Source organism: Notothenia rossii (assembly GCF_949606895.1).
Source record: "Notothenia rossii genome assembly, chromosome: 7".
Lineage (NCBI taxonomy): Eukaryota > Metazoa > Chordata > Actinopteri > Perciformes > Nototheniidae > Notothenia > Notothenia rossii.
In genome coordinates, this window is record NC_136905.1 from 18,797,584 (window position 1) to 18,811,273 (window position 13,690).

Consider the following 13,690-nt stretch of genomic DNA (forward strand, 5'->3'; position numbering starts at 1 on the left):
CCTGTGTGCTGAATGTGTGTAGGCCTCACCCACCTGTTCAGGGAATGTTGTTATATTGGATATTACTCATTTATTCCTTACACACCTATAAGGTACAGTTGGGTCCAGTGAGTCAGCCTGTAATTATCCCTCTGTGACTTGTTTAGAATAAATGTTCAAAACAAGGTGCAGCGGAGATGCTCTGGTATGAGGAATGCACTACAGAGGTTTTTATCCAACAGAATTAATGCGGATTATGACAGGTAATTATGAGGGTGAGACAACAAACAAGACTAAGTAATTTTGGAAGTAACCACTTTTCATTTATATATTCATACAATTAAACTCACAAGAAAAGAAAATACATAGTTCTGGAGAAATGTAATGATAAAGGCCATCCCCTGCTTTGCTGAAAAAGAACAAAAATATATATCAGAGAACCCTCCGTAGAGAAAAAAGGAAAGAACCCTATAATCGTTTTTCAGCAGCTCCTTATATCCTTCGTATTATACTACTTCATAGATTAAATCACTTTCATTGACAATATTTTGAATCTTATAAACTGCACTTCAATTGTGCAAATTACACCTTTAAACTGAGGCTTAATTGTTACACAGAGGTTGCACTTTGTCATGCAAAAAAGCCCTTTTTGATTAGTTTTGTAATAACTTATTTTGAACCCGAGCTGCATTTTTTTCTCACATAATTTCCCACTTAAATCTTAGTCAATGAGGAGATAAAAGTTAAAGAGAAAAAAAAGCATGTTGGGCTTTGTTATAATGATATTAATGGTGTTGCTATATCGGTTTAGGCAGTGTTTGAGTGTGTGTTTTTAAAAGAAATCAAGTTGGGTGGGGTGCACAAGATTGTATTACACAATGCCAAATCTGCCCTGAGGGGGTATGACGTGGTTGTCTGCTTTCCTTCTATTCTTTTAAAAAAGGGCCATCCTCTCAGATGTGTGTGTGTGTGTGTGTATATGTGTGTGTGTGTGTGTGTGTGTGTGTGTGTGTGTGAAACGCAGCAGTAATCACGGAGGATGGCGTGAGGGAGTTACCAGTTTGGCCTCCAGCAACATTCTGTCATCAGACAACTACACCTGTGTGTTTGTGCTCCCTCACAAACCCTCCCAAAATACAGCCAACACAGTAAGTACACAGCAAGGTGGAGTAAAGGCAAATCGAGAAATTAAACACCTGATAGCTGGCAGACTTCACATGTTATATTTATTGTTGTTTCAGCATTGACACAGCTTGACATCCTGAGCAGGACTCCCACTGTACAGTATGATGCGTGTACAGCAACATGAAGCCCAAACAGGGCAAAAGTGGCAGTGAAGTTAATTATTCACAATATACACGTCAGAGGTGTTCATTGTTACCTTTGCTTTTCAACTCTCCAAATGATTCAGCTAACAAGAGAAATGGCAAAACGATTTCTGCAGGGAAACCTGTCTTGCATCCCCCACATAGATGTTGAAAAGAAGACAAGGAAAGTGTGATGACCTGATAACATCTTTGTGGTCTTATTTGAGCAAAACATGTAATTAAATCGGTCAGAAACCACCTCTGGCTCCTGAGATTCAATCAGTAAGATGAGAGCTTGTGACATGAGTCTTCTTGAAGAATGCAACCCTGTGGTTATGTTACAGAGAAGTGGGACTGTCCTCTGTTCAAATGTGAGTCAAAAACAAAGGGCAAGACAACATATGCATTTCACAACATGGAAACACACCCGTATAGGGCAGATATAAAGGGAACGAGGGGGTTAATGAGTGCGAGATGTCACCATTTTGTAAGTGAAGGCTGACTGTTGGACAAACTCACAGTGTAACATATGTTATCATTCGAAGATACTGCTATAATATTCATTAGTAGTCTTATTGATTAGCAGTGCATTGATATTTGGCATTATGTAAACATCTTAAAAGTTGTACTACTAACTTCTTCATGCACTAAAGCTTCCAATACAATCACTGTGTACTGTATCAAGTGTATATAAACACATTAAATGAGTTGCATAAACAGATTGAGTATTAAGACGTATCAACACAGCCATGCATAATACTCAATTTAATCTCTTTCACACTAAAACACACTCACACACACTTTCACTCTTCACAGAGAAGCTTTTGGAAAAAATGTAGCTACTAGTTCATAATTCTCAAGTTTGGCTAGCAAATATATCATCATGATTATAATATTCTTACATGTAAAAACATCTCTATAAAGCTTTTAAAATACACACTGTGCAATATAAGACAAAACTGCTATTTTTTTGGGCACAATGATTTTGGTATAAAATACATTAATTTCTGATCTTAAAGATATAAATAACACATCTAAAAGACTATTTTTAAAAACCTAACAATACATTACAAGTCTTTGACATATAACAAATCGTCACATGACCTTTGTTAAATTGTGACCCTACAACAGGGTCAGGTCCAGGTACTGCCCCCCCGGTTTGGCCATGAGACCGGAGAGGGACATGAGAGAAGCCTCACCTCCGCTGGACTGACCAATCAGACTGCTGCTCAGGAGAGACATGGAATCTGCGGGACTCTGGGGGCGGGGGAGGAAGGAGGGTTTGGGGTGAGGAAGGGGGAGGAGAGAGAGAAGAGAATTATCCCATTGTAACAGAGCCAAACACAGAGCCCTAACACCAGCACCAGATGTTACCCATCACCTTCTCATCCACCTCAAGGCTACACCTGTTATTACCCGTCATTATTTCACAACATCACCACCACCACCACCGACCGTTCACTAAGCCCTGCACCCCCTTAGTTACTGTTGCTATGCCTGTCAAGCATTTTGCACTACTGCTTAAATACTACAATACCCATAAGCCCAACTTGGGGTTGGAGAAAATCTAGTTGGAAGTGCGAATGAGAGCAGTTGCAGTACTCAAAATGCTTAATTTTTGCTGAGCCATAGTTGCTTTATTAATTCAATCAAAATTGACCCAGTTTGGAGTTGTATATGAGTTTATGCCTCTACTTCTTTTTCCGTTAGTAAGCCGGGCATGCTAACGTTTGCAACTCATATTAAAGCAGATAAACAGTGTCTAATCCAACCCTCACACTTTTATTGTGGTGTTTTTATTGAAGAAAGATGATTTTAAAAAACACCATCTTCTTAACTCATGAGTTAAAGAGTAAAGAAAGACAGAAATCCAAAGCTAAAAGGTCTGCTATAACACAGCTAAGCTACCATTTGAAAATTACTGATTGGAGGGGTTTAGGAACGGTCATTTAATCCTCTTGGCTATCGCTTTAGCCAATAAATAACTGAAGACATAAATGTAGTAGCCTGTATCAGATCGATCACGCTGCGATGAAAGCCACAACAATTAAAGAGAAAAAACAGGGATTGATTCAAATTCAATTTTTTTTTCTAACCACTCAACCCAAACCGAGAATGTGTCAATTATTGCTACTGCGTGTGATTAGCACTTATGTCTGCATAGGGAATGTTGCTGTTGAGCCCCGTTTCCCCGATGACCATTCCAAACCCAAGCCGCAGCTACAACCATGGACAAACTAAACCCCTCACTGAGCTAATCCTTACCTGCCACCTGCCTTAGACACCTTAAATACACACCCATTCTTTGGGCTGTGTAAGCAATGTCCCGGTCGGGTCGTGAGCGTGCATAGCCCCGTGGGCGTGCATGAGAGCTTCCTCTGGGGTATACTGTGGTGTTATGAAGGGGGAGGAATGACAGAGACAGGGGCTGAGTGACAAACAACCATATATTCTAACCTAAAGGCCACAAGGACCTTTTAATTCCAACATGAAAGAGTGAAAAAACAAACTGCACATTCTCACTCCACATGTCTCTTAGTTTAATATATATATATATATATTTTTAACATATCCTTGGGATCCTTCTCCAAGTTAAAACGAGAGTTAAGTTTCTCTGATTCAAGTCGAAGCAAGCAGCAGTGCATGTGTGACAAACCAGGGAGAGGAGACAGGATAAACTAGTTTGATAGCCTCTGGGCAAACACAGTGCATGCCTGACAAGACACACCCACAGCAGAGGAAGATTTGAATACAACACTTAGATCCTGCAGCGATGTGTGTGAGCTAGGAAGCCACAGAAGATTTGCATGTAGGAACTGTATGAAGAGTTATTAAGCATATATGGTTAAGTCTCTTACCTGGTATCCCTGCACTGCATTAATGAGGTCTTTGACTCCATTGCTGTTGTATGTCAGACCTGGCATGCGCATCAACCCCCCTTGGGAGGACAGCGAGGAGGGGGTGGGGTAGAAACCTAGAGCGGTGGGTGAGCCAGGTGGACTGGAGAGAGACAAGAGAGAAGGCAGACTGTTATCATAAAAATATCTAAGAAAAAAACCAACTTGAAAACTGCATGTCTCTGAGCTAACAAAACAGATACGCTTCAGGAGATTGAGAGTAACTCTGGGCGTCGTCTATAAATGCTTTCTCAATGACAGAGAGGGCTAACCAAGCAGAAACAGAGGTCACTGAAGTTTACCAAGGTCTTTGATACCACAGCGTTCAGTTATTAACTGACCTTCTCCCAACCTTCTCCTTGTAAAGACACAATTGAACCAAAACTACACCTCTTTTCCACACTCTTTTTGGTGGCTTTGGAGACAATAAAATACCAGATTTATTAAAAAAATACACTTCACTACGGTATTATTGCAAATTATTGCAGTCAAATCAATGTTTAAGCAGTTGACATAACATGCAGTCTTTGTGGAAGGTCACAGGGAAAATGTGCAAGTAGAACGCAAAATTGAATATCAGTGACAAAATACTGAATTTTGAAAGGGCTCTCCAATATACATAACATACAATTAAATTCAGTATATGTTATGTCTTTATTGCATGCATGTTTTTCTAGTTACCATTATAAAAGCAAACGTAAGGTTCAGTAAATCAAACATCTAAACAAAACCGGTTTGTTTTTCTTATTCACTCACTCATCAGCACACAGCCAACAAATAAACAATGACAGGATCTTCAGATCTTAAATCTTTCTCTAACAACCCTCAAGCGGTTCATTTGATTTGTGATTACCACAGAAAGTGAATTTGAAAGCATGTCTGATTAGAAAATGTCATCATGGCAGTATATCCTACATGGTGAAAAGCACTGAACCTTTTTAAACCAGTTAAGTTTTGGTTGTTTTGCTTGAACTCAACCCTGTTATTTCGATTAAAATATCTTTATTCTGAAACATTTAAGATCTCCTGCTATGAGAGTTCTTAGTCAAATGTATTTCATTTGTCAAAACTATTAACCACACTTTTGTCATGATAAAATTATGCAACAAAATAATAAGTCATGGGGTCCTTGTTAGGAATAATCCGAGGACTGGTTTAAAAGATATTGAGATAACTGAGGGATCTCATACACGTGAAAGTCTGAAGTCCTAGACCGAGGAATCAGATAACATGAAGGGCTGTATTGAAAGGCCCCCATTTGTCTCTCTGTTCACCTGTAACATCGCTGTTTACCTTGGGTAGTAGGCTGCGTAGTTCATGTATAGCTGAGCCGAGGCGGGGTAGTATGCATGTCCTGGGTGCAGGGGGCGTGGGGCCAGCAGCATCTGACCAATCTGAGGGTAGAGGGCAGCAGCCGCCTCTGACGACATGACGGGTTGAGCGTGGCCGAAGGAGTAGGAGGGTGGAGATAAACCTGGAGCAGAGAGAACAGAGGGAGAGGAGCAATAGTTAAAAACAGACTAACAGTAATAGATTTAGAGTTATGGTGATAAAGTCTGGTCAATGTTTGTTTCTGAGAGAGGCGCTCATGCAAACAAGCAAACAATGACCGCCATTACTCAGCTACTTTTATGAAAGTTGGTTTTTCAGATGTATTTAAAATTAAGGAAGCTAACAGAAAGTACCCTTTTTGTTATGGAAAATATACAGTACTGACCTGCATTTTGATAAATGGTGCCTCTTTATTTAATGATATTCAGTCCGTACACTTTTTTCCACAGCTCTGCTTCCAAAGTTTAACGTTTCTTACTGTACGTTTAGCTACATTTGTGCACCCAGATTTATTTCATTTTGATGCGTTTGTTTTGTTACCTTTTTTTCATTGATTTACTGTAGCTACTGACTTTGTGTGCCATTAAGTTTGTATAGTATAGTAAGCTTTAATTTAAATAAAATGTCCTGTTGTTTAATCATATCCTCGGTCACTACCGGCCACACATTAGACCTCTGTTTAACTGAGCCTCTTTTTGTATACTAGGAGTGCACCAGTGCATGATGGTCAGGAACTACAGACACGGAGAACAAGAGACATTTCTACACAACAGCGTTCAGCTCTGCACACCTTACCCACAGTTGCACTGATTGGTCAAGCACAGGAGACGCATACACCTGAGGTGTGCCGGTCTACTGAGGCTGAATCCCACAAACCACCACTACCAATCTGAGAAGGCTGGAGAGTTGTAAGCCATGTTGAAGTTTTACAGAGTAGCTGTGTCGCTACACTTCTCCAACCCCGTCAGATCTTTATGATCAAGCAGTGGTAAAGTGGTAAAATTAAGATTAATTAACAAACATGCCACTGAAGAAGATAAACTACAATCAGATTGTGTGAACAACACAGGTGAAAAGGTAGAATAACAGTTAACACGTGAGGTTTCTCGGTGCATGCAGATGGGCAATTGAATCAAACTAAATTGCAAGGAGGTACCACACACACACACACACACACACACACACACACGCACACACACCAACACACAGTTTGTTATCCTCTCTTTGTCAGACCCGCCTATAGTACTAGATTGGAGGAAACCCAGCCACCCTGCCCCCCAGGGCAGGAGCCCACCTACCCTGCAGTCCCGAAGCACCCCCAGCTCCCAGCGGCACTTACGTCTTGACTTACATGGCGGAGGGCTGAGCCCTGTCCCACTCCTGTTCCGGGTGTGTGTGTGTGTATGTGTGTGTGAGAGCGAGCCTCCCATCAGCACCAGGCCCATCTCCTCCGCGCTGCAGGGGAACACCTCCACGTAGCGGCTGTTGGCCCCGCGCTGGCTGGACATGACGTGCTTGTGGAGCCGCTGTGAGGCGTGGATCGCCCGCTCTGCTGAGGTCATCTGGATGAAGCAGTCGCCTGATGGACGACCCTGGAAACACAGTCAGAGGTCACGCTTTGTGTTAGAGATGGGGTGTCGCAAATTACCAGGAAGATATTGATAACAGGTTAATAATACACATGGTAATATTTGGAGATAATGATAAAACGCCTCTTAAATTACTTCTGTTTTTCCGCTCTTGCTTTATCTCCCACCCCCAATCCTTTAAAGGTGAATCCACCGGTAGCACTATTGATTGTTTTTTGCAAATTTACTATCGCGGTAATACATGTTCTCTTCGTTTATAATCATGTAGTGAAAACCTACTCGGAGAGAATGTGAGTCCATGGGTGAGTCAGTGCGGTTGTTGCATGTACCTGCTGGTTGAGGACCATGTGCACGCCATGTGGTCTGATATCTTGTGTAAACTCGCCCAGGAAGGTGAGGATGTCCTCTATGCTCGCTGTGTACGGCAGCCCCCTGAGCCTCAGGCAGTCTCTCAAACCACCAGGAGGGGGCAGGAGAGACACTGTGGGCAGCATGGACACCAAGGGGGCAGGGGCCACAGCGATCAGAGGGGCCGAAGAGTACCGGTTCAACACCTAAAACACACAAACATAAATTACATACTCTGCCTGGAGCAAAAACAGTCAAGGAGGCCAAGCTGATTTAAGTGTAGCCTGTCTCCCCTACCCAACATATGTGTTCACTAAACACCATAATACACACATGCTATTAATAGTTACATTTAAAATCAAGAAAGCGTGTAAAAGACAGATATGGTATTGGCCAACTTTTAGCAGAAATGTTGTGTACAACAAAGACATGCTATTTGAGACAAACGCTGGCTTGTTTGCATTTCTAGAGAGGAGCAATAAAACCTCTCAGTCCATCATACATGATCGTACGAGGTAAAGCCTCTGCATAGATATGGCTCTGGGCTGTGGTCTTATCACTCTGCCAAGATAAGAAAATTAGTCAACGTGTTTGCAACTCACAAGAGAGGGAGAAAGACAGAGAAAGACCAACAAAAGAGAAAGAGACTAATAAACTTTCACAGAGTATTTGTTGAAGGGAAACAAGCCCAACTCCAACAACAATTGAGGAGAAAAGTAACACACCCACACACTCCCTGCTGTGTGCATAAACAAAATAACACATATTTCTAGGGATGTAACGATATACCGAATATCGCGGTAAATAAACTTCCCAATACCGTCGTGAGATTGACAAAATCTACCGCGATTTAAAAAAAAAAAGAATTAAAATTTTTTTTTTTTTTTTTTTTTTAAACACTTTTTTTTTTTTAAACCTTTATTTAACCAGGTGGTCCCATTGAGATCTTCGATCTTATGCCGTGCGTGCATGCACCTCGCGGGACGCGCACAGCGTAAAGCAAAACCTCCCAGACATGTATTGATCTGTACGGCAAAGTACGGTTTGGAAACTATATCATTTCCTTTTGGAGGGCATGCATAACACGGCATAACATCAGAGCCTGGCTCTGGGGAAACGTTGGCGCTGTTCCGAGTTTGTTCTAATCTGTCAAAATGACAGACTGCTTTCAGATTTTTCCGTCATTGTTAAATAAAATATTCGGTTAACGCGACCACTGGTGTCCCAGCAACATCAGTACCAAGCGAGAGAGTTTTTTCCAGAGCAGGGGATATTGTAAATGCCCAAACACCCCAGCTTATAAATACCTGGAAATGTGGACATTCTCATATTCCTAAAAACCTGTCTGATGATGCTGAGTGAGTGACTAGTGAGTTTGAGTTGAGTTACTTGAAAAACTAAAGTGAAACTCGATTTATTTTATTGCAGGGTCTGATTATTAAATGTCCTTGTTTATTTGTGAGATGCAGTGGCATAAAGAAAATGCTTACTTTGTTTGGTAGTACCAGTAGGTACAAAAACACTGGTTTTCTTGTTCCAGTCTGTTACTGTCACTTTGTTTTTGACACTTTAAAATACTGCTATCCTACACAAATGCTGTAAAAATCAGATTTATTATGTAATAAAGAAACATTTTCCGAGTAAAAAAATGTTTTATTGAAAAAATAACATTTATGATTTTTTTTCTTCTTCCCTTTATTATTCAATATCGCGACAAATACCGTACCGTGGACTTGTTATCGCGATATTATCGTTTTTGGTATCGTTACATCCCTACATATTTCCTAAAACCCTCTTTTTACCCTCAGCAAGCAAAGAGGAAAACAAGACAGAACAAAAGGAAGTGACACATGTAAAGCTAAAATAATGAAGCTAGCAAACACACGTACAGACAAACAAAGATGCACACCCACATCAAGGCGCACACCCTGACATACCTGTTGGACCTCTGCTGCTGTACTTTTGAACAGCTCAATATATCTTCTGCCCAGGATTTCCTTGTGTTTCCTCAGAGCACTCTGGGCATGTTCCTCGCAGGCAAATAGGACAAAAGCATCGCCAGTGGGACGCCCGTCTGGATAGCGTACGAACAGGATGCCGTCCACCCCTCCGCTGACCGGACACAACTCTTTGAGGCCGTCCCCCGGGGAGAAGAAGGCCAGCACCTGCTCGTGTGTGGCGATGAAGGGGAGACCTCTCATCCTCACTATGATCTGGTCCTCCCGGGATAGGAACGTCGCCACCTCATTGGAGGTACCTGCCACACACAGGGACACAGACACACCTTAACTAAAACCATACAAATAAAAAGGACCACAGTGTGGTTTTCAACAGCATTAAGTTTTCCAAACAGTGTGTTTTTTTGGTTGCATTTTTGTTATTTGGATAATAATTTGGGTGTTGATTTTTACAACAGTAAATTCCCTTTTAAACCAGGCGGCACCCAAGAGCTTCAGGACTTAATATGGTCAAATTATATTGTGTACAAAACACCAAACCTAATTTTACTAATTTTTATATCTTCTCACCTCCTGCTATCTTCAGGAAGTCCTCTCCTGATGCTTTGTAAACCTGCCATTAGAAAGGAACAAGACAAAGGTTAAGACTTTGTGTCTCAATTGATTGGATTAATATAGGTAGAGTGGCTGATCCATTTATTTCATGCAGACTTTAAGGATAAGACAGGTTACCTCTATGTATCTGTTGCCCATGTGGTGTTTGTGTCTCTGCAGCGCCAGGTCTCTGTGTTCTTCACTGTCAAAACGAACGAGAGCTTCCCCGTTCCTCCTCCCCTGAGCATTAAGACACAATGCAGCCCCTCCTCTAAACAACACAACATACAGAGCATTAGAGAGGGGGTTGAACCTTGTGTCAACAGCAGGTTTTTAGTATATTACATTTACTTAAAGATACAAAATTCATAAATGAGAGTGCTGGTAATATTGGTCCAACATACTTGGCAATGTTGAGTCCTCTGAAGAATCGAGCGATGTCCTGATCAGAAGACTGCCAGGGCAACCCTCTGGCTCTAATCACTGAGTTGTCACACACTTTCTCCATCTTACTGCTGCACACACACAAAAGAAGAAGCACGCACACACAGAGACATTAGCACGGCAGACGTGGAACTTGGAGTTGATTTCAGAGGCATAGAGCAACAAGAATATTTATATTGAGCAAACTTTAGTTACCAAGTGCCATTCTCAAACTTCTCACTAACTCTCTCCTGGTTAGTAAATGTGTGGCCTGTAATGGGAAAACAATAGAGGCAAACATGAGATCACAAATTACACCAAAACTGACCTGTACTTCAACAGAAAATACATTTAGAGCAAACTGCTGATTTGTAGATGAATCTTTCATCTATTACCTATATTTATTGATTAATTGTTTGGCATATAACGTCAATGCCTTAAATGAAAGCAACCTATTCAAATAGCTTGCTATGTCAGATGTATTGTAAATAATCCAAAGAATTTGAGGAAAGTGTCATGAAAGACAAAAAAGAGCACTTAAGTACTTACATTAGAGAATCTGAGACCAACAAATAATTAGCACTTTTGAAGAGAAATGTCTAAATTAACAGTTGATTCGTTTTCTGTTTCCTTCAATATCATTTGAACAATGTTTTTGTTGCTCACTTGATCTTACCTGTCAACACACACACAGTAAGCTTTGAGGCCTAACTCAATGACAAGTCTGTAATATTCCACCTTTGTGTAAAGTCATATATGGTACTCACTATATGGCTCAGAAAGCAGGGCCAGGACAATGCTGCCCATAATCTGGACTTGCTGTACAGCTATTTCTGCGGTCAGTATGGCAGAGGGATCCAGTGTGGATGAGGGATCCCACATGGGGGGCACATCAACAGGCATACTAAGAGCTGTGGGGGAGGCAGTCAAGGAAAGCAAACAAGGAACAGCCAAATAAAAGCAGTTTACAGTTCGGAGACAGCAAGAAGGTTTTGATATACGTGTACAAAGTGATTATGTGACAGGTGTAACATTTGAGAAAAATGGAAACGCCACAAAAAAAGGGCACGTGATAAAAGAAAAACACACACATAGAGGTTAGTTTATCCTGTTTCAGTGGGTGTGTGGGGTTTACCCTGTTGGCTAAACACACACTCGCTCACTGAGCGCTGAGTAAGGTGCTGCCATTGTTTCCCTATTTGCATTTGCATTTCAAAACCTCCAGTCTTGCAGCCAACACCCGTGGCTTACAAACTTCTAATACGTGTTTCTGAGCGATAGAGGGGCACAAAAGATCAAGATTTATACTTGAGCACGAATAACCCAAAAATAAAATCCAATATGAATGCATTATTAATATTACAAAAATGTACAGTGACATAATGAAGGATACACTCTGCCATGATATGTACATTCAAAGCCTTGAGGTCAGGTGAGGGGAAATGCATCTTGAACTCTTTCCGAAGGTCAAAGAAAGAGTAGAAACAGTCTGGGACCAGGATGTTCTGAAGAGGGGAGACATTAAAGAAACGGATGTTACCCAGCGGCCCTTCAACAGCTGCCTTTTTATTGCCATCATATCAATGTTTGCTCATGCCAGGTGAATAAATTCTCTCTTACACTTTACAGGTTAAAGACATTCAGGGAAATATTATCAGCTTCATCGTGTAGGTGGTATGTACATGGGCGTGTGTCATTGGACAGGTTTTCATGAGCGGCTCTTGGCTCTAGAGCAACTTTCACTGCAAATTTCAATTCAACCAGGAGCTCAGTGCTGACACAACATATCTCTTTGTGACTGTGTTAGCGCTGAAGGTTCCTGGAGAACATCCGCCCTGGCTGCAAGGCGTTCACCCATTCAGCTCACCTTGCTCGCAGCCTCGGGGTGAATCACTTGGCGGATGTGGAGCTGCCCGTCTGTACACAAACACACCGACGTGCCTGCGCCCGCGCTGTTCACCTCGTTTGACAGTTCTAAATGAAACTGCAAGGCGAGGCATTAAACATTTAGAACATAATTTAAAATGCTGACAATATATCCTCATGTATCTCCACAGTTAGTATGTAACAAAAAAACATTATTTGTAGTGACTTAAGGTAAGTTATTACCAGGTATAATGCTGCTTATTGTTATGATTTAAGGTAGGTTATTACCAGGTTTAATGCTGTCTCAAAACTTGAGGCTGTGGAGACATTATCTGCTCCGGATCCATTCTCCTCTTCCACACTCTCCTCCACCACATCCTCCTCCTCCTCTTTTTTCTCTGTCAATTCTGAGAGGTCAGGCTTAATGAGGATCTCATTCACCTTGCCCAACTGGTTCAGAGAAGAGGAAAACACATGTTAGTATAGAAGCAGAAGCTCTCATAGAAGCTGAAACCTGAATAAATAACATTAAATGTAGTAATAGAGACTCTTATTACATTTATATTAACACATAACAGAGTCAGAGTCTGTTTTAAATATAGACAGCTTTATGAGAATATATTAGTCATCCCATTTTACTTAACAATTTAAGAGCCAAAATTAAGCTCATAGATGTTTACAACAGTATTATAAATGGCTGTAGTGTGTTTTGGAGACTATTTCCGACTTGAGTTGTTTACCACTACATTTCCTGATTTATACTAACAATAACTCTCTGTGACAAATAAGAAAGTTTCACCTGTTTGTTCTTTACATCCACCAGCTGCCAAACCAACTGCACGAGCTCCTTCTCGTCGGATCCCAGCAGCTCTCCACTCGCGCCAGATGTGGCGGTGAAAAACACCACCAGGTAGTCTACCTGCGCCGTCATCTGAGCACAAACACCGCCGAAAAAAATTATCCAATGCTGCACAAAAAGTAAAAGGCAGGAACTGAAGATACACCTGCTAAATCAACACGCGGGAGCCAATGTATATAAACACCTTTACTGTGACACCTAAGCCCAAAGGTGAAGTCCGTAAATCCAAGTTTCGTCGCTTGTAAAATCTTTCGTGAAACCTCCCGCAGTCACCATCTCCGAGTAATGGCTGAACGTGCCCCGTTTTTGTATTGCATCTACCTGTGTGACCACGTGACTCTTTACCTGCCCCCTCCCTCCTTCAGGTGGTTTGCAGATTAGGACGTGGCAGACCATGGAGGAACGAAATATCAATACGTTTCTTTGCATATTTTTCAGTATCAAAGTAGGACTAATTAGAGTATCTATTTGATTAACAATTTACGGGGCCCTGCAAGTTTCAATGATAAAAGGGTGAGGTCTAGTTGAAGAATAAAAA

General features: G+C 41.3%; 1 protein-coding gene across 4 annotated transcripts; it reads right to left on the reverse strand.

Moving 5' to 3' along the window:
* Positions 1-1,186: 1,186 nt before the first annotated feature.
* esrp1 (epithelial splicing regulatory protein 1) lies at positions 1,187-13,461 on the reverse strand. Of its 4 annotated transcripts, XM_079691861.1 has the most exons (17): positions 13,337-13,461; positions 13,093-13,224; positions 12,582-12,743; positions 12,295-12,411; positions 11,821-11,932; positions 11,195-11,338; positions 10,644-10,698; positions 10,409-10,519; positions 10,143-10,275; positions 9,981-10,023; positions 9,390-9,709; positions 7,434-7,658; positions 6,855-7,107; positions 5,477-5,657; positions 4,145-4,286; positions 3,585-3,674; positions 1,187-2,543 (listed from the first exon to the last, which is right to left on the reverse strand). In XM_079691861.1, the coding sequence occupies exons 2-17, from the start codon at positions 13,222-13,224 to the stop codon at positions 2,409-2,411; spliced, it is 2,355 nt and encodes a 784-aa protein (XP_079547987.1). In that variant the 5' UTR covers positions 13,337-13,461; the 3' UTR covers positions 1,187-2,408. The 4 variants fall into 4 exon arrangements, with proteins under 4 accessions (XP_079547987.1, XP_079547988.1, XP_079547989.1 ...); XM_079691862.1 differs by having other exon boundaries at positions 6,867-7,107; positions 13,093-13,447; XM_079691864.1 differs by having other exon boundaries at positions 2,406-2,543; positions 3,552-3,674; positions 13,093-13,447.
* Positions 13,462-13,690: the final 229 nt, after the last annotated feature.